Source organism: Egretta garzetta, unplaced genomic scaffold, assembly GCF_000687185.1.
Source record: "Egretta garzetta isolate BGI_Z169 unplaced genomic scaffold, ASM68718v1 scaffold313, whole genome shotgun sequence".
NCBI lineage: Eukaryota > Metazoa > Chordata > Aves > Pelecaniformes > Ardeidae > Egretta > Egretta garzetta.
This window is the reverse complement of record NW_009259063.1, coordinates 2,555,413-2,574,834: the sequence shown is the minus strand read 5'-3', so window position 1 is coordinate 2,574,834 and position 19,422 is coordinate 2,555,413. Positions and strand designations below refer to the sequence as shown.

Sequence of the window (19,422 nt, the reverse complement as noted above, 5' to 3'; positions counted from 1 at the left end):
TCAGAAAGCTAACTCTCTCCTAGAATTCCTTCCTGATTCTGTATTTAAACAGAAACAGTGCATGGATTTTTTCCCTATTTGTTTTATGTTACTTTTGTTATTTGTGGATCTATAACTTCCCTCGCCCCTCCCCTCCCCCCCCAAAAAATCAAAACATCATAAAATTTCACTTCTCACAGAATGTTGTCTTTCAAGCAAAACTAATGGCTAAACTCACTGTTTTACGTTGTTGCTGTTTATCTGAGTTTTAGGATCAGTTTAGCTACATAAAGGTAGCAGTCGTGTATCTTTAATATCGTGATCACATGATACTATGATGTCAGTGATTCTCAGAAGTTTTCATTCTAAAAACAAAATAACTTTAATTAAACTGGAAGGTAAGATGCTGAAACAAACGGAACTTATCTTGTTCTTCCTCTGCAACCTAAATTTAATTTAGAAGTATTCTGATGCTAGTCAGTTTAAAAAAGAAACATCAGTAAGTGTATTCTGCTATTATATACTAGGATAGCCTTTTTTTTGTGAAACTTCTCTTTAAAAAAGGAAATTCAATCACACTCAGTTTCCCTCATCTCCTTCGTTTTCCCAAATACCTTTTCCTCTGGCTCTTATTTTAATTGTAGTTATGTCTAAGCAATGCTCTTTCAAGTGGAAGATGAATTAAAAACCTGGCAACCTTCTGTGCCCTTCTGACAAATTCCATGCCCTGTGCTTTTTTTTGCCTTAGAGTCATATCCAGTTTTAATGCAATTGTGAATTATCAGCCAGGATGGATAGTTTTTGAGTGTCTTATTCTAAAAATGCTTATTATTACAATCTTGTTAGTCATGGCAGTAAAGAATATATCTGTTGCAAAACCAGAGTCAGGCCATCGCTCTTGGAAGTGTTTGTAAATGTAAGTCCAGACCAATGGAATAATGCATACTTCTATGAGTATAGCAGCTCTTCGCACACTGGGAATGTGATAACCCATTTTTTTAAACCTTCCAATGCCTCAAAAAGTCTGAAGTCTAGTTTTGTGTGGAGGTGATAGAGGGATCATGTAACTTACTTCGTTCTTCCTTCTTGGCAGCGCCAGATAATCTGCCTTGTCATTTACAGTCAGTGTAGTGGTAACATGATGCCTGACTTTAATTCCAGCGCTAGTTGGAACCTGTCCACCTTGAATTTAAAGTCTTTTAGTGAAATCACCACAGAACTGCAAAGTTTGAGCTGTAAGGGATATGAAGAGAGATTGTACCCAAGTAATATCTTTGTGCACTTGCCAGCAGACTCAAGAGTAGTAGTACCCTGCATTGATGGTAACTGTTTTAGCAATGTTGAAGGCTGCCATCGTTACTTGTGCAGGGTTTGGTAGGAGAGGTGAAGTAGTATTTCACCCATAGGGCTCTATATTTACTTCACTTTCTTAAAGTGCTACTAAATGTCACTCTTTGAAGTGGTTTGTGTTTCATGAGGTAAGAGGTACTCTGTTTCAGTTCTAACCTTACAGGTGCAATCAACAGTTCAGGTAAAGGGAAGAGCTTTTTTATGTTGCACTTCTGTATATGATGTCCCACGGTGCTCTGGTGCACACCTGAACTTGATTGAGAATTGCTGTCCTAAAGACCTCCAGGAAAACTCTGGTTTGAGGGCTGCAGAAAACAAACCAAGATGGCAACACTGACAAACAATTAGATAAGAGAAAGTTCTTGAATGTTCAGACTGATTTTACAGATTGTATGTTAAGAGTATTCACACTGCAGATACTATTGGAGATCGATTTCTGGCTTTTTTTGTATTTAGGGTTTATCCCAAACTTACTCCAAAATATGTTGACTGTTTAAGCCATGTTTTGTTTTAAAAATTAATGTTTAATTGGTGTGTGGATTGGCCATAGTTGCAGCTCCCCTAATGTTGAAAACAGCACTGCACTGTTCATCAGGTGAAAGCATTAAGATTTTTTTTTTCTTTCTTGCTATTCACACCAGTTTGGTGAATTATACGTCAATGGTTTCATAAGAATTTTTTGTGTTGGCACTGTTTTTACTCCGTCTGCAAAATCCTTCCTAATCTTTCCTAAAAAGTATGGTAGTAAGAACTTAGCAGCATGTTAATATGTAAGAGGCTTTGAAGACTTTTGTAAAGGCCAATTTCAGACAAGAAACAAAGGTGATGGCCACAGTGTTTCCAAGAAGATCCCTGCTGGGCAATGCAGATGGTTCAGAAGGAATAAATCAGTCCTGAGCACAATTACATCTCCAGATTTAGGTTTGCAAGGAAAGTAGAACAGCACAAATCTACAGCCTGGATTGTAAATTATTCACTTGTGTAAAGGTACTAATATCAACATCCCATTACTTGTTCTAGAGCATTTCATCCTCCCGAAGTAGAAGCTCATCTCTGCTGCCACCTGGGACAGTTAATTCTGCATCTCCTAGTGGCCAGAAACATATGAATCAAAGTGGGCCAACTGTTGTAACGATCACACATCATAAATCACCTGCAGCTGCTCGAAGAGCGAAGAGCCAGCGTTCTGGTCAACTCCATGAAGTCAGAGAGGTAAGAGAGAAAATCTGCTGTTTTGCTATATCTTCTAAATGCTTATTTTACTTTAGAATAAGCAATCAAGTGTGACAAATTAACAGTTGTCTTTGCTTCCTGCTTTATGTTTGACTGCTTTGTTTTGATCCCCTCGCTGAGCAAAAGGTGGTCTTTAATTCTGGTTCAGCTTAAAGACTGGTGTATACAGGATTTTAGTGGCGATGTTAAAATTAGTCTGTGCAGATGCTTAAAAGAGGAAGTAGGTTGGCCACAGCTCCCAGACTTTGCAGTGGTGCTGCAGTGCTGGAGCAACATCTCTTTTAAGCTGCATGCGGCAAAGACTTTCAAATTGGAAAGAGGGCCCTGAAGCATTTAAATGTAACTAGAAAAAAACAACTTGTATAAGTCTGATGAATGAAAGTGAAATAAGGCACAGCTCCCCACATCCCTCAGTTTGTTTCTATATAGCTATAGTCTTAACTTTGTTGTCAAGTTTCTATTGCTGGCTTTGTGGTAGAAGAATGATTTGTCCATATTAAACACATGAAAAGCAAACAAGAAAGCATGTTTCTTCCAAAGCATGTTTACCGGGGTTTAAGGAGTATAACTCATATAGTGATTTAGGTCTGTTTTCCAGACAACAAAAATAGTAAGAATTTTAAGCTTAAATAATGTGGCAGACTTTCACAGAACTCACTTTCATCTTTCTTTATTATCCATTATTATTTTTGCTTTGTCTGAATTTCTTGCTATTCTCTTAACAGTGCCTTTGTAGGTCCCCTTCCTACCCTTTTTACCAAAGAAACTGGTAGCAGCCTAGAAGCTTTAAAGCATTGTTTTATCACATGGCTTTAAAATATCTACTCCAATCCTTCAAGTTGCGATCTCAAGAGTCTGTGTTTATGTTTATGTTCCCGAAATGTTTTATGAATGGAGATCTTTCGTATTAAGAATTTGAATAAATTCTTAGTGTATGCTCACAATGAAGACTGAAATTACACATCCTCATGAAGAATGCTTGTTTTTATTCTACTAACATTAAAAGTGAAAACTTCCCTTGTATTCTCTGTTGTACTAACAATAGCAATTCCTTGCTGTGAAGAGCACTGTCTGAATGTCACCCACGTTTTCTTTACATTACAGAAAACACACTTCTGTTTGTTTTGCATGAGAATATCTTGTCTTTGCCTACCAATCATCTCCCTCAAGTTGTTTCTACCTTACTAAATATATTTGCTCTCATAGGTTGAATTCAGAGTGCACCTTAAACCTATTAATAAAATAAACAGTGAGAGTTATTGCAGCTTTGTCAAATGAAGCTGGGTAGGGCTGAAAGGAATTTAAAATAGGGAGTTAGTATATAGAATCATAGAGTCATTAAGGTTGGAAAAGACCTCCAAGATCATAAAGTCCAACCGTCAACCCAACACTGCCATGTTTACTAAACCATGTCCTGAAGTATGTGCTGATCATAATAAGTTGGGAAAGGAAAAAGTCAACAGATGCTAAGAACTACACTTGGGAAGGAAGAAATAAACACTAGCCAATAGTAAAACAGAGAATAAGTGGCTAGGTATCATCCCTGCAGAAAAGGCCTGGGGGTTGCTGACTCATTTCTTTGCAGTGTATTGCAATGTGGTGTCATTCCAAAAAGGTAAATAGTATAGGACTTTAATCTGTAATCATGGAAGACAATTGTTTTGCTATGTTTGATGTGAGTGATACCTCATCTGCAGCACCAAATCCTGTGAGAACAACTTAGAGCACTGCAATATAAAAATGTTAGACATTGAACATATGATAGTGACTGAAGGATAAAAGACATGAGTGTTCTTCAAGGAGGGAAAATGGTATTAAGATAAAAAATGCATAAGAAAATTTTATAAGGAGGCATGTGAACTTTACCTTTCTGTGTATTGGATTTTTTTGTGTGTGTGTGCAGCTGCTTAGGAAGAGTATATCAGTGGAAAAATCAGTCCTTCTGCCATCTTTCCCTGTCTCATATAAAAAGTGGCTGCTTGACTGATCGTGCTTCCATCTTGTGAAAGGATAAGTGTTTTTCCAGATTAAGGAAGCAGACGGATTGCATTTCAATGTCCTGCTCTGTGCATTTCCTTCTTCCCCCTTTTCCACAGTGAATGCAGTAGACTTGGGTATATGCTGCCTGTTTTTTCAGGGAATATTCTTGTTCCCTATATGAGTCAATGGTAACTGTTATATCTATACTCCCTTGTTGAATTTGTGAGTAAAGGGCTGGGTCCAGAGACCTTAAAAAAAAAGTGCACTTAAGTCTGTTCTAGTCCTTTTTTTTTTTCATCTGAAGCAAGGAGAACTAGGCACTAAACTACAATGAGAGAGAATTAGTCCCCTCATCAATACCCAAATTTTTGCTTTTTATTTGGTAGTTGTTTGGTATGATTTGGATGAAGGGAAGAGACTGCAAAAGGATTATAGATCTGTGTTAGTGTTCCCATTATAGAATGAAGTCATTGAAGCTTTGACATGAAAATAAGCTTTTTTATTGTACTATAAATAGGACTACATTAACTAATTTTACATCTTGTAAAATACAGTAGTTGAATCAATGGGAAGAACTGATATGCCTCTGGAAAATTAGGAGAAGCATATAATTTTTAAATTCTAAAACCGTTAGGGTAATACTACAATGTTATATATGAAGTCTGTGAAAAACAGGAATGCTGTAAAAGGGGCATCCTTCACTTGGGACATACGGTCTTCTGTAGCTTGGACAATATCCCTGGGAAGTGCTGAACTTCAAATTGCTACTCAGTTCTGGACCAGTTTTTCTTGATTTGACCATGTTATTTGCAAACGCTGAAGTACATCTCCATGTTGCAAACAGGACAAAATGTACTCTTACATTTGACATAATGCAGTGATATTTTGTAATACTTGATTGTTCTTTTTCCCCTTTTTTCCTTTCATAGTAAGAATAAACAATGCATTGTTTCCTTCTATTGTTTATTCTGGTTAATTTAAATTTTTTTTTTTTGACAGCATAGAGAATTTCAGTGTAAAACAAACTGTAGCAAAGAGGTCTATTTAGAACTAAACTGATGTGAAAAATTCTGTAAAGGTAGTAAAAGCAACTGTGTGGGTCTCCAAAATGACACATGTAATACGTTTCTGTTGTGAAATTAGAACTTTACCTTTTTTCAAAAGTTTGGTAAGTTAAAATTGAGCATGAATATAGAGCTTTTGACTGCTATAAAAACTTTACTTTTAATACTCAAGCTACTTTTGTATTGCATTGAATTGAAAAGAAGCTCAAGAGCATTACTTTTCATCATAATGTAGTACTTTGTTTAAAACAATATTGTTCTCCTAAATCAGATTTTTGCTTATATTAACTTGGTGTTAATAGTCCAGTCCATATAGGTTTATGGAACATTATATCAAAACTAAAATTCACCATACATTAATTTGAGAGAGCTGATCTACTATGTGTTGCATTTTATGAAGAATTATTCAAGATCCTGCCTATTTATTCGGGCCATAACTTATCGTTAAAGGGGTGCTTTCAACTGATTTTTTTAGTAAGTGATTTTATGGTAACCTAAGTGTGTGTGGTCTCTGAAATTGAATTCTGTTTTTTCAACTATGCATATTATTATCCTCTTAGCAATTTGTGGTAAGAGTTACACTTGCAGAATTCTTTACTACAGGCGGTTAAAATTAACTGGAACATAAAGCCAAGTGGCCACATCACACTTTGTCTTAAATCTTAGCTGCCACTGAACTAAGTAATAGCAGCACACTTCATCTTGGAATGGTGTTTATTTTGGCTGAGAATGTCTGACTATTGTACAACCTCTGCCAATGTTGCCATTGTTGTTAAAGAAACAAGAACTGCAATATGTGAACATTTTGTAGTAACTTATTTAGAGAAGTTTAGAGAAATTAAATGGGGTTAACCAAAAGAAGTCTAAAGAAATATTTTTTCCATAATTTTAAAAAGTCGATAGAGGAATTTCTGATCCTTTTGGAATGTGGTGTTTATTACAACTTGTGATACCCTACAGTGGACTAGTCATCAGCATGTGTTTCTGAACAGCTGGTACAGTGAGATTTCATGGGGCCTCCACCAGTGTGACATCCATTTTATGTGCAAGTGGGCAGTTCCAGAATTTGGAAAGGACTGCTTTTTGGTAAGGTGACAGTCCTGCTGCTTCTTGCATGTCCTTTGCCATATATAAACATAGCTACCTTTTGATTCCTGCAGGAATTATGCAACTAGCTGGTAGTTCTTTGCTTTCTCCCTCACAGTGTAAGAAAATCTAAGACTTGTACCTAGGGCTTCATGGAGTGAGATTTTACCTGCAGTTTTGTGGGGCCACAGTTGTCCAGTTCTATGTGGGTGCTAGGAGAAAGAGATACTTTAAAAACACTTAAGGAATTTTCAAGCAAGAAGTGAACATCTTCATGTCACTGTAATATTTGGATAGCAAAATTAGGAACTGTGATTAATAGAGGAAAAGGATGCTGTTGTCCATGGAGAACTGTTTGTTTGTTACAGAATCATAGCACTGCACAGGCAGCACTGTAGGTGAGCAAAGCACATGCAGTGTTTAAACCACTCAGGGAGACATTCAGACTTGCAGGACTTTCATGTATGTGAACTCATGAAGACATAAACTAAGCTATATGTTGAGGGAAAAATTTTGTAGTCAGCATTTAAGCTGATAGTAGGGGAAAAACAGATGATTTTTGTTTCATGTCAAATTTTACTTTTCAACTTGGAAAAAGTCAAGTTTTGTTTTTTATTTCATTTTTTTTATCCTCCTTTTGTTTCTCTGTAAGTATGTACATAAAAACATCAGTGGATAAGAAGAGAAGCAATCTAATGTCAGTTCTAGCAAAAAGAATGCCGTAGCTCTTGATGTTGGGCACAGCATTGAGGTTATGTGATAAGTAAAGGTGCATGTAAAAAGATACTGATTTGGATCTTTGAACAGGACATCATGCATAAACAGTGTGAAGTATGCACAAGGCACATTTAAAAAAATTCTGCTAATTGAAGTGTTTTTGAAAGGTGTATAATTTTGATTATTTGATAAACTTCTGTGTAAGTAGGGAGAAGTGCTATGTCTTAGATCTGCTGCTTTCACTGACAGTTCCATCTTGATTTTAGAGCGCGGGAAGATGAGAGCTAGCTTTGTGACAAAGATGACCTTCAGCACTGCATGGCTAATAAATCAAAGATTTGCTTTTAGAAGATGAAAATGCTGTAGTCATACCTACCTAAAAAGTGTGGATGTAGGATGGACTGGTAAACAACGCTAAATTCTGGCCTAGTAATGTAGGTGCTCTGTCCGAGAGGGGCCTGATAATTATGGACTGCAGCTGCTATAGCAGTGCCAAAGTCTGTGCTGCTGTGTTTTTGCTAGGTAGATTTAAAGCTAATTACCTAAACCCATGTCTGTTTTTCCTTCTAGACATGTATGTATAAAAAGTAGCTTTGTAATGCTTTCTTTGTGGGAGTTTGTGGTTGACTCTTTAAACTAGAATCTTCCTGCACTTTTCAAAACTAGTATTGTAATACCCTCTAGAGATCTTTCAATTTGGACTCACCAGGGTAGTTTCTTCTTGGTAGTTTATAGACATTGTAGAAAGAGTTTATAGCATTTCAGTTTTGAAATCTAGGTATCCTGTTTTCTGTCCATTTTTTCAAATAATGTGGTGGTACAGTGAGTGGCAATTTTGGAAAGAGAAGGGGAAAACACAGAGGAGGAACCTTTGTTAGGTGTAGATCTCCAGTTTTTCCTGGGCTTGTATTTAAAATATCTTCCTCCCATCCCCCATTATCCATAATAAATTAAAAGTACCAGGTCATCCTTTTGTTCATCTTCAGTCAAGTGCATCATATCATAGACAAAATAGTCTGTAGTTACAGATGGATGCTGGTCAGAAAATATGTTGCTTGATAGGTTAGAGCTTAATACCACTACATCTATACTTTATATGTATTGTATGTATTGCACTTTCATTTGTCTGCAAACTCATTGTCACAAATTTTTCATTTTAATTAGCAGGGTGTGGAAAACAGAGGCTAATGTTTCCACTCTAAAACAGATAATGAAAAAGTGCTTGCAAAAAACCCAAACCAAAACCATAGCTGTTTCTCAGAAAGCAACGATTTCTTCTTGGCTAGTGGTGGTGAAGATAGCACAAACCCTTTGAGTCAGTTCTGTGTCCACTGAAGTCAACAGAAAGTGCATGATGCTGTAAGTCTTAATTCAGCTTAGATATTTATTTTGTGTAGAACGTGCTTCTCTAAGTTATAGTATAGCTATTTAACCATGCTTAGGAACACTTTTTGAATTGAGAAGTGCTGTAATGTAAATTTTTGTTACAGGTACGTTTAGCAGCTTAGTTACAGCTGAGCTGGCTGTTATTGAAAGGGTTGCTTCCAGCTGTGTTTTAACAGGAGCCATTGTAATTTGTTTAGGGGCATTAAACCTGTAACAGTATAAACCAGTTTCAAACCTAACACGAGGGCTAAAAGGGGCAGCTGCAGATGTTATCATTGCGCTTTCTTCTGAATTGGTATTAGCCCCAGTTCTAGAAATGTGTGTTCCTCATACAGTGTGAAAATACCAGTGCAAGCATGCAAAAATATTCTGGCTGTTTCAGCAATGTTAGTGTGATTGGCTGCTGTCCATATCCTTACATACAAAGCACGAATTTAGAGCATATAGGAACAGATGAAATTATTCAGTATCTTCTCTGGCAGTTTCTTTGGAGGATATTTGACTTGTCTGTAGAATTCTCATCTCCTATGTCTTTTTATTCTACCTTAAGTTAGTACGGCAAAGATCAATAAGAACATGTCTCCTTAGGGGATAAGTGGGATGCTTAAATCTCTGGGAGTGTTACTGTCGTACCTTCCTAAATAGTAAATGTGCATGTGCTTATAAAAATTATTCGGAAAATAGCATTGAGTGTCTCAGGAGATGAAGAAATGTAAATTATTCTAATACTGTAAACCAATAATTATTAAATCACATAAACATGAGCTGAATACTCTTGTGTTCTCTGAGTCTTTACCTTGCCTTTGCAGTATCTTTGAGGTTGCTAAGAGTGCATAAAAGTTACACCTTCCTAAACTACACCTTGGTCTGTGCATTTGATTTTGTATTCATGCAAAGGTTGAGTCATCCTGGATTCCAGACACCCAGGCAAGGAGAATTAAGGTTGCTATGGGAATTGTAGAGCATGTGTTCTACTAAAATGACACTGTTTGTCCACGAGGGTTATGTCAGGAGTGAACCTGGTTTATTATTTCTGATTTTTTTTTTCCTTCAAATCTGAAAAATATAAATGATGCAAACATGGCTTCTTTTCATTACATTTTTTTTTCAGCCTGTAGTTTAGGAGTGATTGAACATGTGCAAAGATGGTCACTTTCAGTCATTTAATAAATGGCAATTTATAAAGTAGGGATAATACAGTGCGTATGGTAGCTACATTCAGAGACTGCGGCAGCATTCGTTTTCTTAAGCAATTACAGGGAAGCTAAGATTACTCTTTACATTTATTAAAATATTTCATTAAATTTTAAGTAAATGGTAGGTTCCCAAAGGAGCTTGAGAGAAGTCAGATTTGAAGGGAATTCAGTCTCCAACTTTTGTATGCCTTCAAAACTGTTACTTATTTTTGTATACAAAACAGAATTCAACTGTTCTGGTTTATATACATATGTAGTTTCAATTTAGAGTTGACCATCTGAAAATTGAGCTTTAAAGAAAACATACTTCAGTAAATCTTTTCTCCGGTTAGGGTATCGCATCTCATGGCTGCTTGTTTAGTGGCCTTGCTTTCAGTGCTGATTTCTGGGTGGCTGGCTGGTGCAGCAGTGATCTTCTTAGCAAACCCTGAATGTGACAAGGTGCACTTACCTTCTGCAACTCAGTTTATAATGCAAATTACTGCTTCCAAGATACATGGGTATTTTGTTAACGCACACTTAAATGCTATTTTTATTAAATTAAGTAGAAGATATTTTTGAATATTCTCAGTGGTAATAGATAACAATGTAATATTAGGTGGCTAGCCAAGTTTCAAATATTAAGTACAGAAAGTACTTACGTAAATGCCCTCCAGGAGCAAGTAACCATAGAAATGGCTCATATATTTTAAGTGAACCATTCAGTTTACATTATTATACACATTTATCTAGGGACTTACTATAATCTTCAACTCCTTGTGTAACACCCAAAGTGCTGCATGCTACACTAAGAAATACAGGAAACACTTTGATTTTAAAGCAAATGGGAATAGTAAACATTATAGCTCTCATCTGTTATTTAACAAAGACCTGATCTCTAGCAGATTTTGCTCTGTGTTCTTACTGTGATCTTCATCTCTAATGCTTGGCTTGCAGGTTTTGAATGCTTTAGAAACTGTGTGTGTGTTACACAGATGCTTTTAAGCAGATGCTTACCTGCTTCTTGGTTGCAATTCTGATTTCTGACAATATGCTTTTAAAATATGGCTAATAACATGATAGGTAGCAGCATTTCATCCAGCAAGCAACCTGAACTATATCTGCCTGAATCTGACTTTTAAGTAGCTTTGTATTTTAGGTACTAGATGTATACCGGCAATTGATTAATTATTTTTAGTTTTTATTATGGTTCATGTATTTGTCTCTGCTTCAGGAAACAGTCTTATGTGCTTAGACATACTGCTTAGCCTGATGTTCTGATGAGATCTACTGTGTTCTGGCATGACTGCTTGCAGTTTTTTCTCACAGAGATCCCCAGTTATCCAATTGCAATTTTACTGGTAGGTCTAGGCTGGCAGACATAAAACACATGAATTTTGTGGAAAAGTTGCTGTATAAATGCAATTCAGCCATATTACATTATGTCATAAATTGGCTACTCAAAATCATGGCAGCGTATGTTGAACCACTTCAGTGCTGTGAAGTTAATGATGTCAACTTCAACTAGTTGGCATTCAGCTCTGGGACATGGGGAGAAGTCAAAGGGGTGGATTTGGAATGTTTTGTCACAAGTCATAGAGGTATGCTTTATTCAAGGCTCAGGAATGGCGAGATTAGATAGTCTTGATAGTCACAGTTCACTTGCTTTTCAGAAAACATGAGGTGAATAGACTGCAAGATGGAGAATTAATATCTACTTTGATTAAAACTGAAGGTCATTCCAGTGTATATTGCACACCTGAGAGTGGTTTAAATGACAGAAATAAAATTTTATTTTACGCTTGGACACTACAAGCTAGGTGGCTGACCTGGAGGGGGGTGAAAGGAAGTATAAGCATTGTTGGGAAAGGGAAGAAGCACTGGAAGTGTCCATCAGAAATTTGGATTTGGGTAAGTACTGTGTAGGATATTGGACTACTCTGAATGGCTGTATGTGTGTTTCTGTATTCCCAGGTGAAATAGAATATGTTAAAAAAAAAAAATAAAAAAATTTAGTTACATTTTTCTAGCAACATGTGTTCTGAGAGAAACCTCCTCATCCTTGAAGCTACACATGTTGAAATGTGTAATTTATGTTCCAGTGCAACATAGACTTTTCTCTTCTGATTTCACTCAGAGTACAAAAAACAGATTTTATCAATAGTATCCTATATCACGGTAAACTAATAGAACTGTCCTGTGATTGCTGATGCTGACTTAATGACTGGCAGCAACATTTTAGGTGATCTTCTGAGTGCTTAAAATTCACAAATGTGCCTTAATTGCTGATAATCAAAATATGCTTTCCAGCTCTGTGCTATAGCTATTAACTTCACCAAAGTGATCCTTCTGAAATGCGTAAGAACAACTGCTACTCAGAAGAGCCCATAGAATAACATCTGCTTCTGAGCAACATTTAATCACTAAAACTAATGACTTTCCTTGCAGATTGTGAAGTATTTTTTATAGTAAAATTGTGTAAGAATAATTCCCTGCAAAACGTTTTTTATAATCTGTGTTCTCAATGCTGCATTCTGCGATTTAAAATAAAACAGTGCTTTTGCTGGATGGCGGCCAGTTGCCGTCCAAGATTTACTTGAAATTGCAAGCTCCTTCCTTTTGCTTCTCTAATTTTTGGTTCTGGACCAGTGGAAGCAACTCGGGGCAGGGGAAACAACCTTGGCAGCCACTGTCTACTTTTTCTCTTCTTTGTGGTTTTACCTCAAGATCGCAATGCCCTACTTCCCTTGAGTCATCTTTGATATTAAATAGTAAGTCTCAGTGGGTGACTAGTAGTAGGATACAGTTAATATAGCAGTTAGATTAGCAAATGCTCAAGAAAAGAGCCCATGGTGGGGGAACTTACTAGTTGTGTTTTGGTACAAACCATATACTGGTAGCAAACATCATGCATTACCTATGTGTGTGTGGAGTATCCACAGGGAACTCTGATGCAACAGGCAAAAAAGAAAGTCTATCATGTCTCCTGCAGCATACCTTGATCCCCAGACATCTCAGTGTCAAAATGACCAATGTTAGATTGATACTGATTATTTTGCAGAAAACGTATAGTGCGATCACTCTGATTTGTGGGGAAAAGTAGTACTTGTTGATACAGTTTGTCTGAATCATGCTCTTTCACTTGAGTATTTAGTATGGCAGCCAGCTCTTACTGAAAAGTTTTAACTTCTCACCTAAAGACTTGTGGAGTAGCTCCTTGAAAAACTCTTCAGATAGCTGACGCTGTCAGAGGAGTTTTAATTTCTTCCAGTGTTTTAGTACTTTGGTTTGTTTGTAATCTTCCTCTTCCACAGGGAAAAGAACCTGAAAATCTTCGTGGTTTGGAAGGGAGAAGTGTTCTCCTCTTCAGATCTTAAGAAGCCAGAAGGGATTCTCAGAATAACTAGCAAATTTTGGGAGAATGACAGGAAAAGCTTTTTTGTGTGTGATTTCCCCCCTCCCCTCCCCCAGTTTCCCGCCGGACTTTGTGAAGCCATTCAAGGGAAGCTGAATATCTCAGGGTATTGATTAAGATTTAAAGCATTCTCTAGTTTGGAAAATCCAAGATTGTCTGCTAAAACATTCTCTGGCAAGATTTGAACCTTTCATCTTAGTCCATCTCCATGGACACAAGGTCTTTTCTGTAATTTTTCCTCCCCCTGCCCCAGTTTCCTTTCTGTCATTCACTAACTCATTTCTTATGTGAGGAGAAGGACAGATTGAATACCAAAAGCATGCATTTAACCCGAAGCTTGAAACTGTGGTCATAAAGAAGCGTGGTAAGGAGTCTGCCTGAGGTAGCAAAGGGAAGCATCTGATTTGTTTTGGCCTGAGGTAGGTGAGCTGTTTTGCTGAGATTTCTGGAGGCATTCTCAGGGATCCTGTCAGAACTGCTAGATCCTCTCTACTTTCTCTGGTGTCTCTCTATTTGCCTGACGGAAGAGGAGTTCTGTAGAAACTCACAGTGGACAGGTTGTCCTTGGGAGTGTTTTGCATCCAAATAAAGGGTCTTTATGAAGTCACAGAGAATGTTGACTATTAGAGGTGTCATACGCTCTTTGGTATTTGAAGATAGATCTGTTAAGTATATCCTGTCTTTTGTTCTTCTGAACAGAGAGGTGCTTTTGTAGATTAAAGCATTGAAGGAAAGGAGGAGCTTCCTCCCGTATACCCAAGTTGCATCAGACTGAGAATTTCTTGGGAAGATAGACTACTTTTCCTCCTCTGGTATTGGAAGCAATGTTTAACGCATTCAGATCCATCAATAAAAAAGACCCTTCCTCCCTTTTTCCTCCCTCCCCCAAATCCAGCAACTTAGAGGCTAAAGCAAGAGTATGCAGACCTACAAAATACAAAGTCTGATTATTGTAGCTATGCAGCTAACAGCAAGGGAGCTTGGAGGTGTGACTAATAAGCTATGGGATAGCAGAGCAATGAGTAAGGAGTCTGTAGTCCATCAAATGGTGAACGAATACTGTCTTCATAAAACAGAATTGTATTATGTTGTAAGGATATTCAGCGAGTGTCCAAGTTACAGAATTTAAAGATATAAAATAGGAACTGAATGTGTAAAGAATGGAACATAGGGTTATATCTAGTATATGAATAAATTAACTAGCCAATTTAAAAAGTTCCTGACAGGAGTCAGTAAATAACAGCTGCTCCCTGGCATGTAAATCCTGCGCTGAGGTCCCTGGAGAGCTCATGGCCCCTGGAGGGTGCTGATGGCAACCAGTGGGCCAGCAGTGGCATCAATGGAAGCAGCAGATTGGAAAGGGTATCTAAGAACAGGAAACAGTTGTGCCAGTCTGCCTCCTCCATACCAACCAGTTTTCTCCTGGTTGTCTTAGACTTGGCTTTTAGAATCAGTCCTAATGACATTTGCCCTCTGTTCTGTAAGGTTTTCCTCAGGAGGAACCACCCCGTGGAGCACACGATGAGAAGGCTGAGCAAAAAAAGCCAAAACAAAACCCTAAAGAAATAATGTTTTGTTAGCTGAGACAATGAAGATATGTAGCAACTGGCTTTTCAGTTGTTCCCTTAACAGAGATTATGTGGATTCCTGGTTAGGGAAAAGAGAACAAAATAGCATATGGGGGTGGAGGGAGCTTGTTTTCATTCTCCTCCGAGGGAAGAAATAGAATTGTGAAAGCAGAGTCAAGGACGGAAAAGAAAAAGAAATGTGCCCTCGTGATTAGCTGCCATCCTGATTGTCAGAGGTATAGTTCTGTTTGTTCCATCACTTTTTGTGTCTCTGTCTGCAAATTACATGCCAAGTGAAAATTAACTTGGTCCTTTGAAGCTTCATTGATAGGATGTATGTGCCTAAGCCTTAATAACTATTATATAACAAGTCATTCCAATTTTAATGTTCATTATTTGCTTCTTTAATGTAATTGAGGTTAAGCCGGCTGCTACCCTGAGGTGACAATAATGGAGAATTATGTGCTTATTCTCTGTAATGGGAGGGAAGCAGTAATCAAGAAAGGACAATTGATATGGATGTCATTATCTGGTTCCATCTTTCCAAGATGCTTTCAGAATATCTCACTTGGTGTTCTAGGATCCTTTCTTAAAATATTTTTTCTCATTAGCATAGTAATGTTCAGAGAGACTACTGTGGGTCTTCATCCAGATTGAAGCTTTGTGGATAGAAGAAGTCCCTTCTGTCCACAGCTTAAGGAGGTTCTTTTTGGTCAAAATCTCAGGTTTTATTGTAAGCAATGTGTACAGATATGTTACTCATGGAAATTAAGCTTGTGGTTATCTTGTCTTGTACATGTTTCTACACTAGACACCTTTAAAGCTGGAATGCAAAATTCTCTTTATAACAGATGTGTGTTAAATGTTGCATTACTTCTAGCAGCAACCTCTGTGTATAGCTCTTTCACTTCAGTTATATATTAAGCTGTAATTTTGCCCTCCTAGCTTGCATGCTGTTGATGGAATCCCATTAAGATCTATGGATGTGACTTTACTGAAGAAAAGGGAGAAGTCTATAAATCCTTATCAGAAAATTTCTTTTGTCAAGTAGTAAGATGCACACAGCAAGTAACCTTGAGTAGTTTGAGAACGCTTTTCAGAAGTTAAGCCAAGGTGAAAGTTCTCTTGCTCTGCAGTAGTTAGGTATAAATGCTTAACTCAAACAAAAAAATGTATTAAATTGCAGAAAAAAATCACTTTTACTGCAGTTGTAAAAGTTAGCTTAATTTGTCAGACTTCTCAGTTGGAGAGGTATGCCTTTTGAGCCGGTGATTAACAGTATCTATAGTAGTCTTTTTGCATGTGTGTTTATGCTCTTTCCTTTTTCAAAATAAATAGTTGGAACTCAGAAAATTTCACGGAAATGCTAAGTGGGAGTTGTGAACTTGAGCTGAATTGGTAGCTAGTGTATCAAATTAATGACTGGTATGATTGCTTTAGTGACATTGGAGTTCCGGGTATCTGTATCTTACATTTTGATATACACTTGGGGGGCGTGTGTGTGTGTGTGTATTATACTTTTACATATATTTGTTGTCTGTTTTAATTTTTACAATATGGCAGTTTGTGGCAGTAGTGTCGAAATACAGGTCAAGATTGCAAGAGGGGTCCTTGCTCGAGGTCAGAATTTACATGGCAACCCAATGTATTGGGTTTACAATAACTTAGAAGGTTTTTCTTTTTTGTGTGGGGACTTTCTTCTCTTCTGTCACTCACCTGCTTTTGCTTTTAAGAAAAGCAGTGTTTAATATTAAAGAAAAGAAAAAACTAAACCCCTGTGGTATATGCTTGTTTAACAATGAGAACCGAGGTCCTGACTCGTATCACTAACTACTTACTCTAGGGTGGTTTGGAAAGCTGGTCCCTCCTCGTATCCTTTCCTAATGTCTTCAGAAAAGTTTTTCTTTTGGTACTATTGTCTAAAAGCAAGAAACTAATATTTCCAGAAAGTGTATATGTGTGTGTGGTAGAGATACTGTGTTTTCATAAACACTTTATTTATTTAAAAAAACCCCAACCAACCAACCAAAAAAAAAAAAATCCCAAAAGTGAAGAAGCAAACTGGCTATTTCCCAGCCTTTGAAGGCAATAAACTTCTCAGAAGGGCAGCTTGACTTAGAGTTGGTAAGAAAGTGATCCGTGTTGCATTTCTGTTACTATTTAAATTTCTAAAGCTTTTCCCACACGACTGTTTATTTTTACAGATGCTCTGTTTTTATACAAGCACTGTGTTCATTTTCTCATGTTTTTAATAATTGTTTTCAGCTTGCATGCAGTCAGTAATGGGAAGGATTTAAAAATAAAAATCTCTACATTGAATCTTTCAGAGGAATTGCCTAGAGATAAGTAGGCGGCCAATGTGCTGCTAGTGGTGGTGTGCAGAGAATACTACAGTAGAGAAAAAGAGTTATTAACTGATGGAGCCAAATGTCTCCGTGATGAATGATTTCTAGCACGTCACAGAGGAGCTTGATGATACAGAATTTCTGTGAGTTCTCAGTGATAAAAGAATATTTTCCTTTTTCTCTGGAGTGTTTTGGGTTTTTTCATACACATGGGTAGGCGTACCTTAATACCAATATAAAATGATTCAATATGTGGTGACGATCAATACCAAAAAAGGAAAATACTATACGTTAAAATTTAAATTGCTCATGTGTGTATCAAATGGTGGCTGGGGAGATCTGAAGAATCTTCCTCAGGTTTTATATTCCAAAAGAAGGGTAGGAAGATCTGAAGTATTTAAGTTGTTATATAGAAAGACAGGATTGCGATACTACTTATTTTCTTGGCCAGCTCCACATGGCCTGTATGACAAAGGGAGTGTCTGCTTGCCCTTTGAGGTAATATAGCCGATACCATTCTTCCTTTGCTTCAGGGAGCTTGAAATCACTGTGTTTTGGGAGATGCCCCTGAGACAGCTGTGGATCAGGTAGTTTTGTAGATGGCTTAAAGCTGGTGTTTGCTTTAGGTTGTTGTGATGTCCTGTGTTAGTTGAGTGAAATCCTCTAGGATCAGTAATTCTAGAAAGAAAGATGTTCTGATTATCATAATACCAGTCTGGACTGGACAAACAGACTTAGGCCTCTTAGTCCTGGAGTCTGGATAACAAAAACATTTCCACTGTAAATAAAATCATGTCAAAAACAGTCATAGGCTCTTCCATTTGGGTGTGGCTATTCAGTTTTTTTCTTTTGAAGTTTCTATTTATCTTTGTTTTAGGATGGGAGGAAAAATTTTAACAGAGTTTATTATACTTAGTTATTAGGAATCTCTCTCTCTTTCTAGTTTCAGAAACAAGTTGAAGCCTTAAATTAAAAATGACATTTAGGTTTTGTAGGATGATTTCTCTGCATGGGAAAGATAAATATATCATCTAGTATTTTCACAAAATATTGAATTACTGTAATTTTTTTCTTTTAGCACAGAAAATAGCACCTCAATTTTTCATTATTTTTTCTTAAATTGGATTTTAGCACTGAATTTTAGCTTATTTACTGTATGAGAGGAATATTCTTTCTTCTTACTATGTCTGAAATACCCTCAGATTGCAAAGAAATGTATCTCGTAGCTTTTTCTGCCTATCTTCCACATGCTGCAGGGGTGACCCCAAATATAGGGTCAGTCTACTTACTCATTTGTTTGGGATCTTTTCACATAACCATTTGGTCCAATGCATCATGGTTGGTATTGCATTCACAACAGGAAGATCCAGGAGGAGCAGTTCCAGCTGCAAAGGAGTAGCTGCTGTGGCTGGGGTAGGCAGGGAGAGCAATCACACAGAATTTTAACATCAGCCAGGAAGAGAAGGAAGCAGGCATCAACAGAAGCTGTGAATTGGCTGTTTTGGAGCAAGCAGTAGAGAGCGGATGACCTACTGAGGAAAACGTCAGAGATGATTCCTTTTGCATTCAGTCTTCTGTGAGGGTGTCATTTGGTGGCAGGTTTCTTTGAGGGTAATGTTATTCACAAAAATAGTATTGCATTTGTGTGGCAAGGTTTTGGTATTGGGGGGGCTTCAGGGGTGGCTTCTGTGAGAAGCTGCTAGAAGCTTCCCCTGTGTCCAATAGAGCCAGGGCCAGCCGGCTCCAAGATGGACCCGCTGCTGGCCAAGGCTGAGCCCATCAGCAACGGTGATGGTGACAGTGCCTCTGGTGATAGCCCCGCCCTGTGCAACAGCAACTGCAACTGGAGACAGGAGTGAGGATATGTGAGAGGAACAACCCTGCAGACACCAAGGTCAGTGCAGAAGGAGGAGGAGGTGCTCGCCAGATCAGGTTCCTGGCAAGCCTTTGTGGACGCGCGGGGGGAGGGGCCCATGCCGAAGCAGGTTTGCTGGCAGGCCTTGTGACCCCACGGGGGACCCATGCTGGAGCCATCTGTTTCTGAAGGACTGCACCCCCTGGAAGGTACCCACACTGGAGCCATTTGTGAAGAACTGCAGCCTGTGGGAAGGAGTCATGTTGGAG

At 37.8% G+C, this 19,422-nt stretch overlaps 1 protein-coding gene across 1 annotated transcript in view; it reads left to right on the top strand.

Annotated features, from left to right (window-relative positions):
• Positions 1-19,422, top strand: part of OSBPL10 (oxysterol binding protein like 10) — a 121,232-nt gene that overhangs the window by 48,269 nt on the left and 53,541 nt on the right. Inside the window, exon 5 of the mRNA XM_009635158.2 lies at positions 2,350-2,541. Coding sequence (XP_009633453.1) covers positions 2,350-2,541 — 192 coding nt within the window. The remainder of the gene's footprint in view (positions 1-2,349; positions 2,542-19,422) is intronic.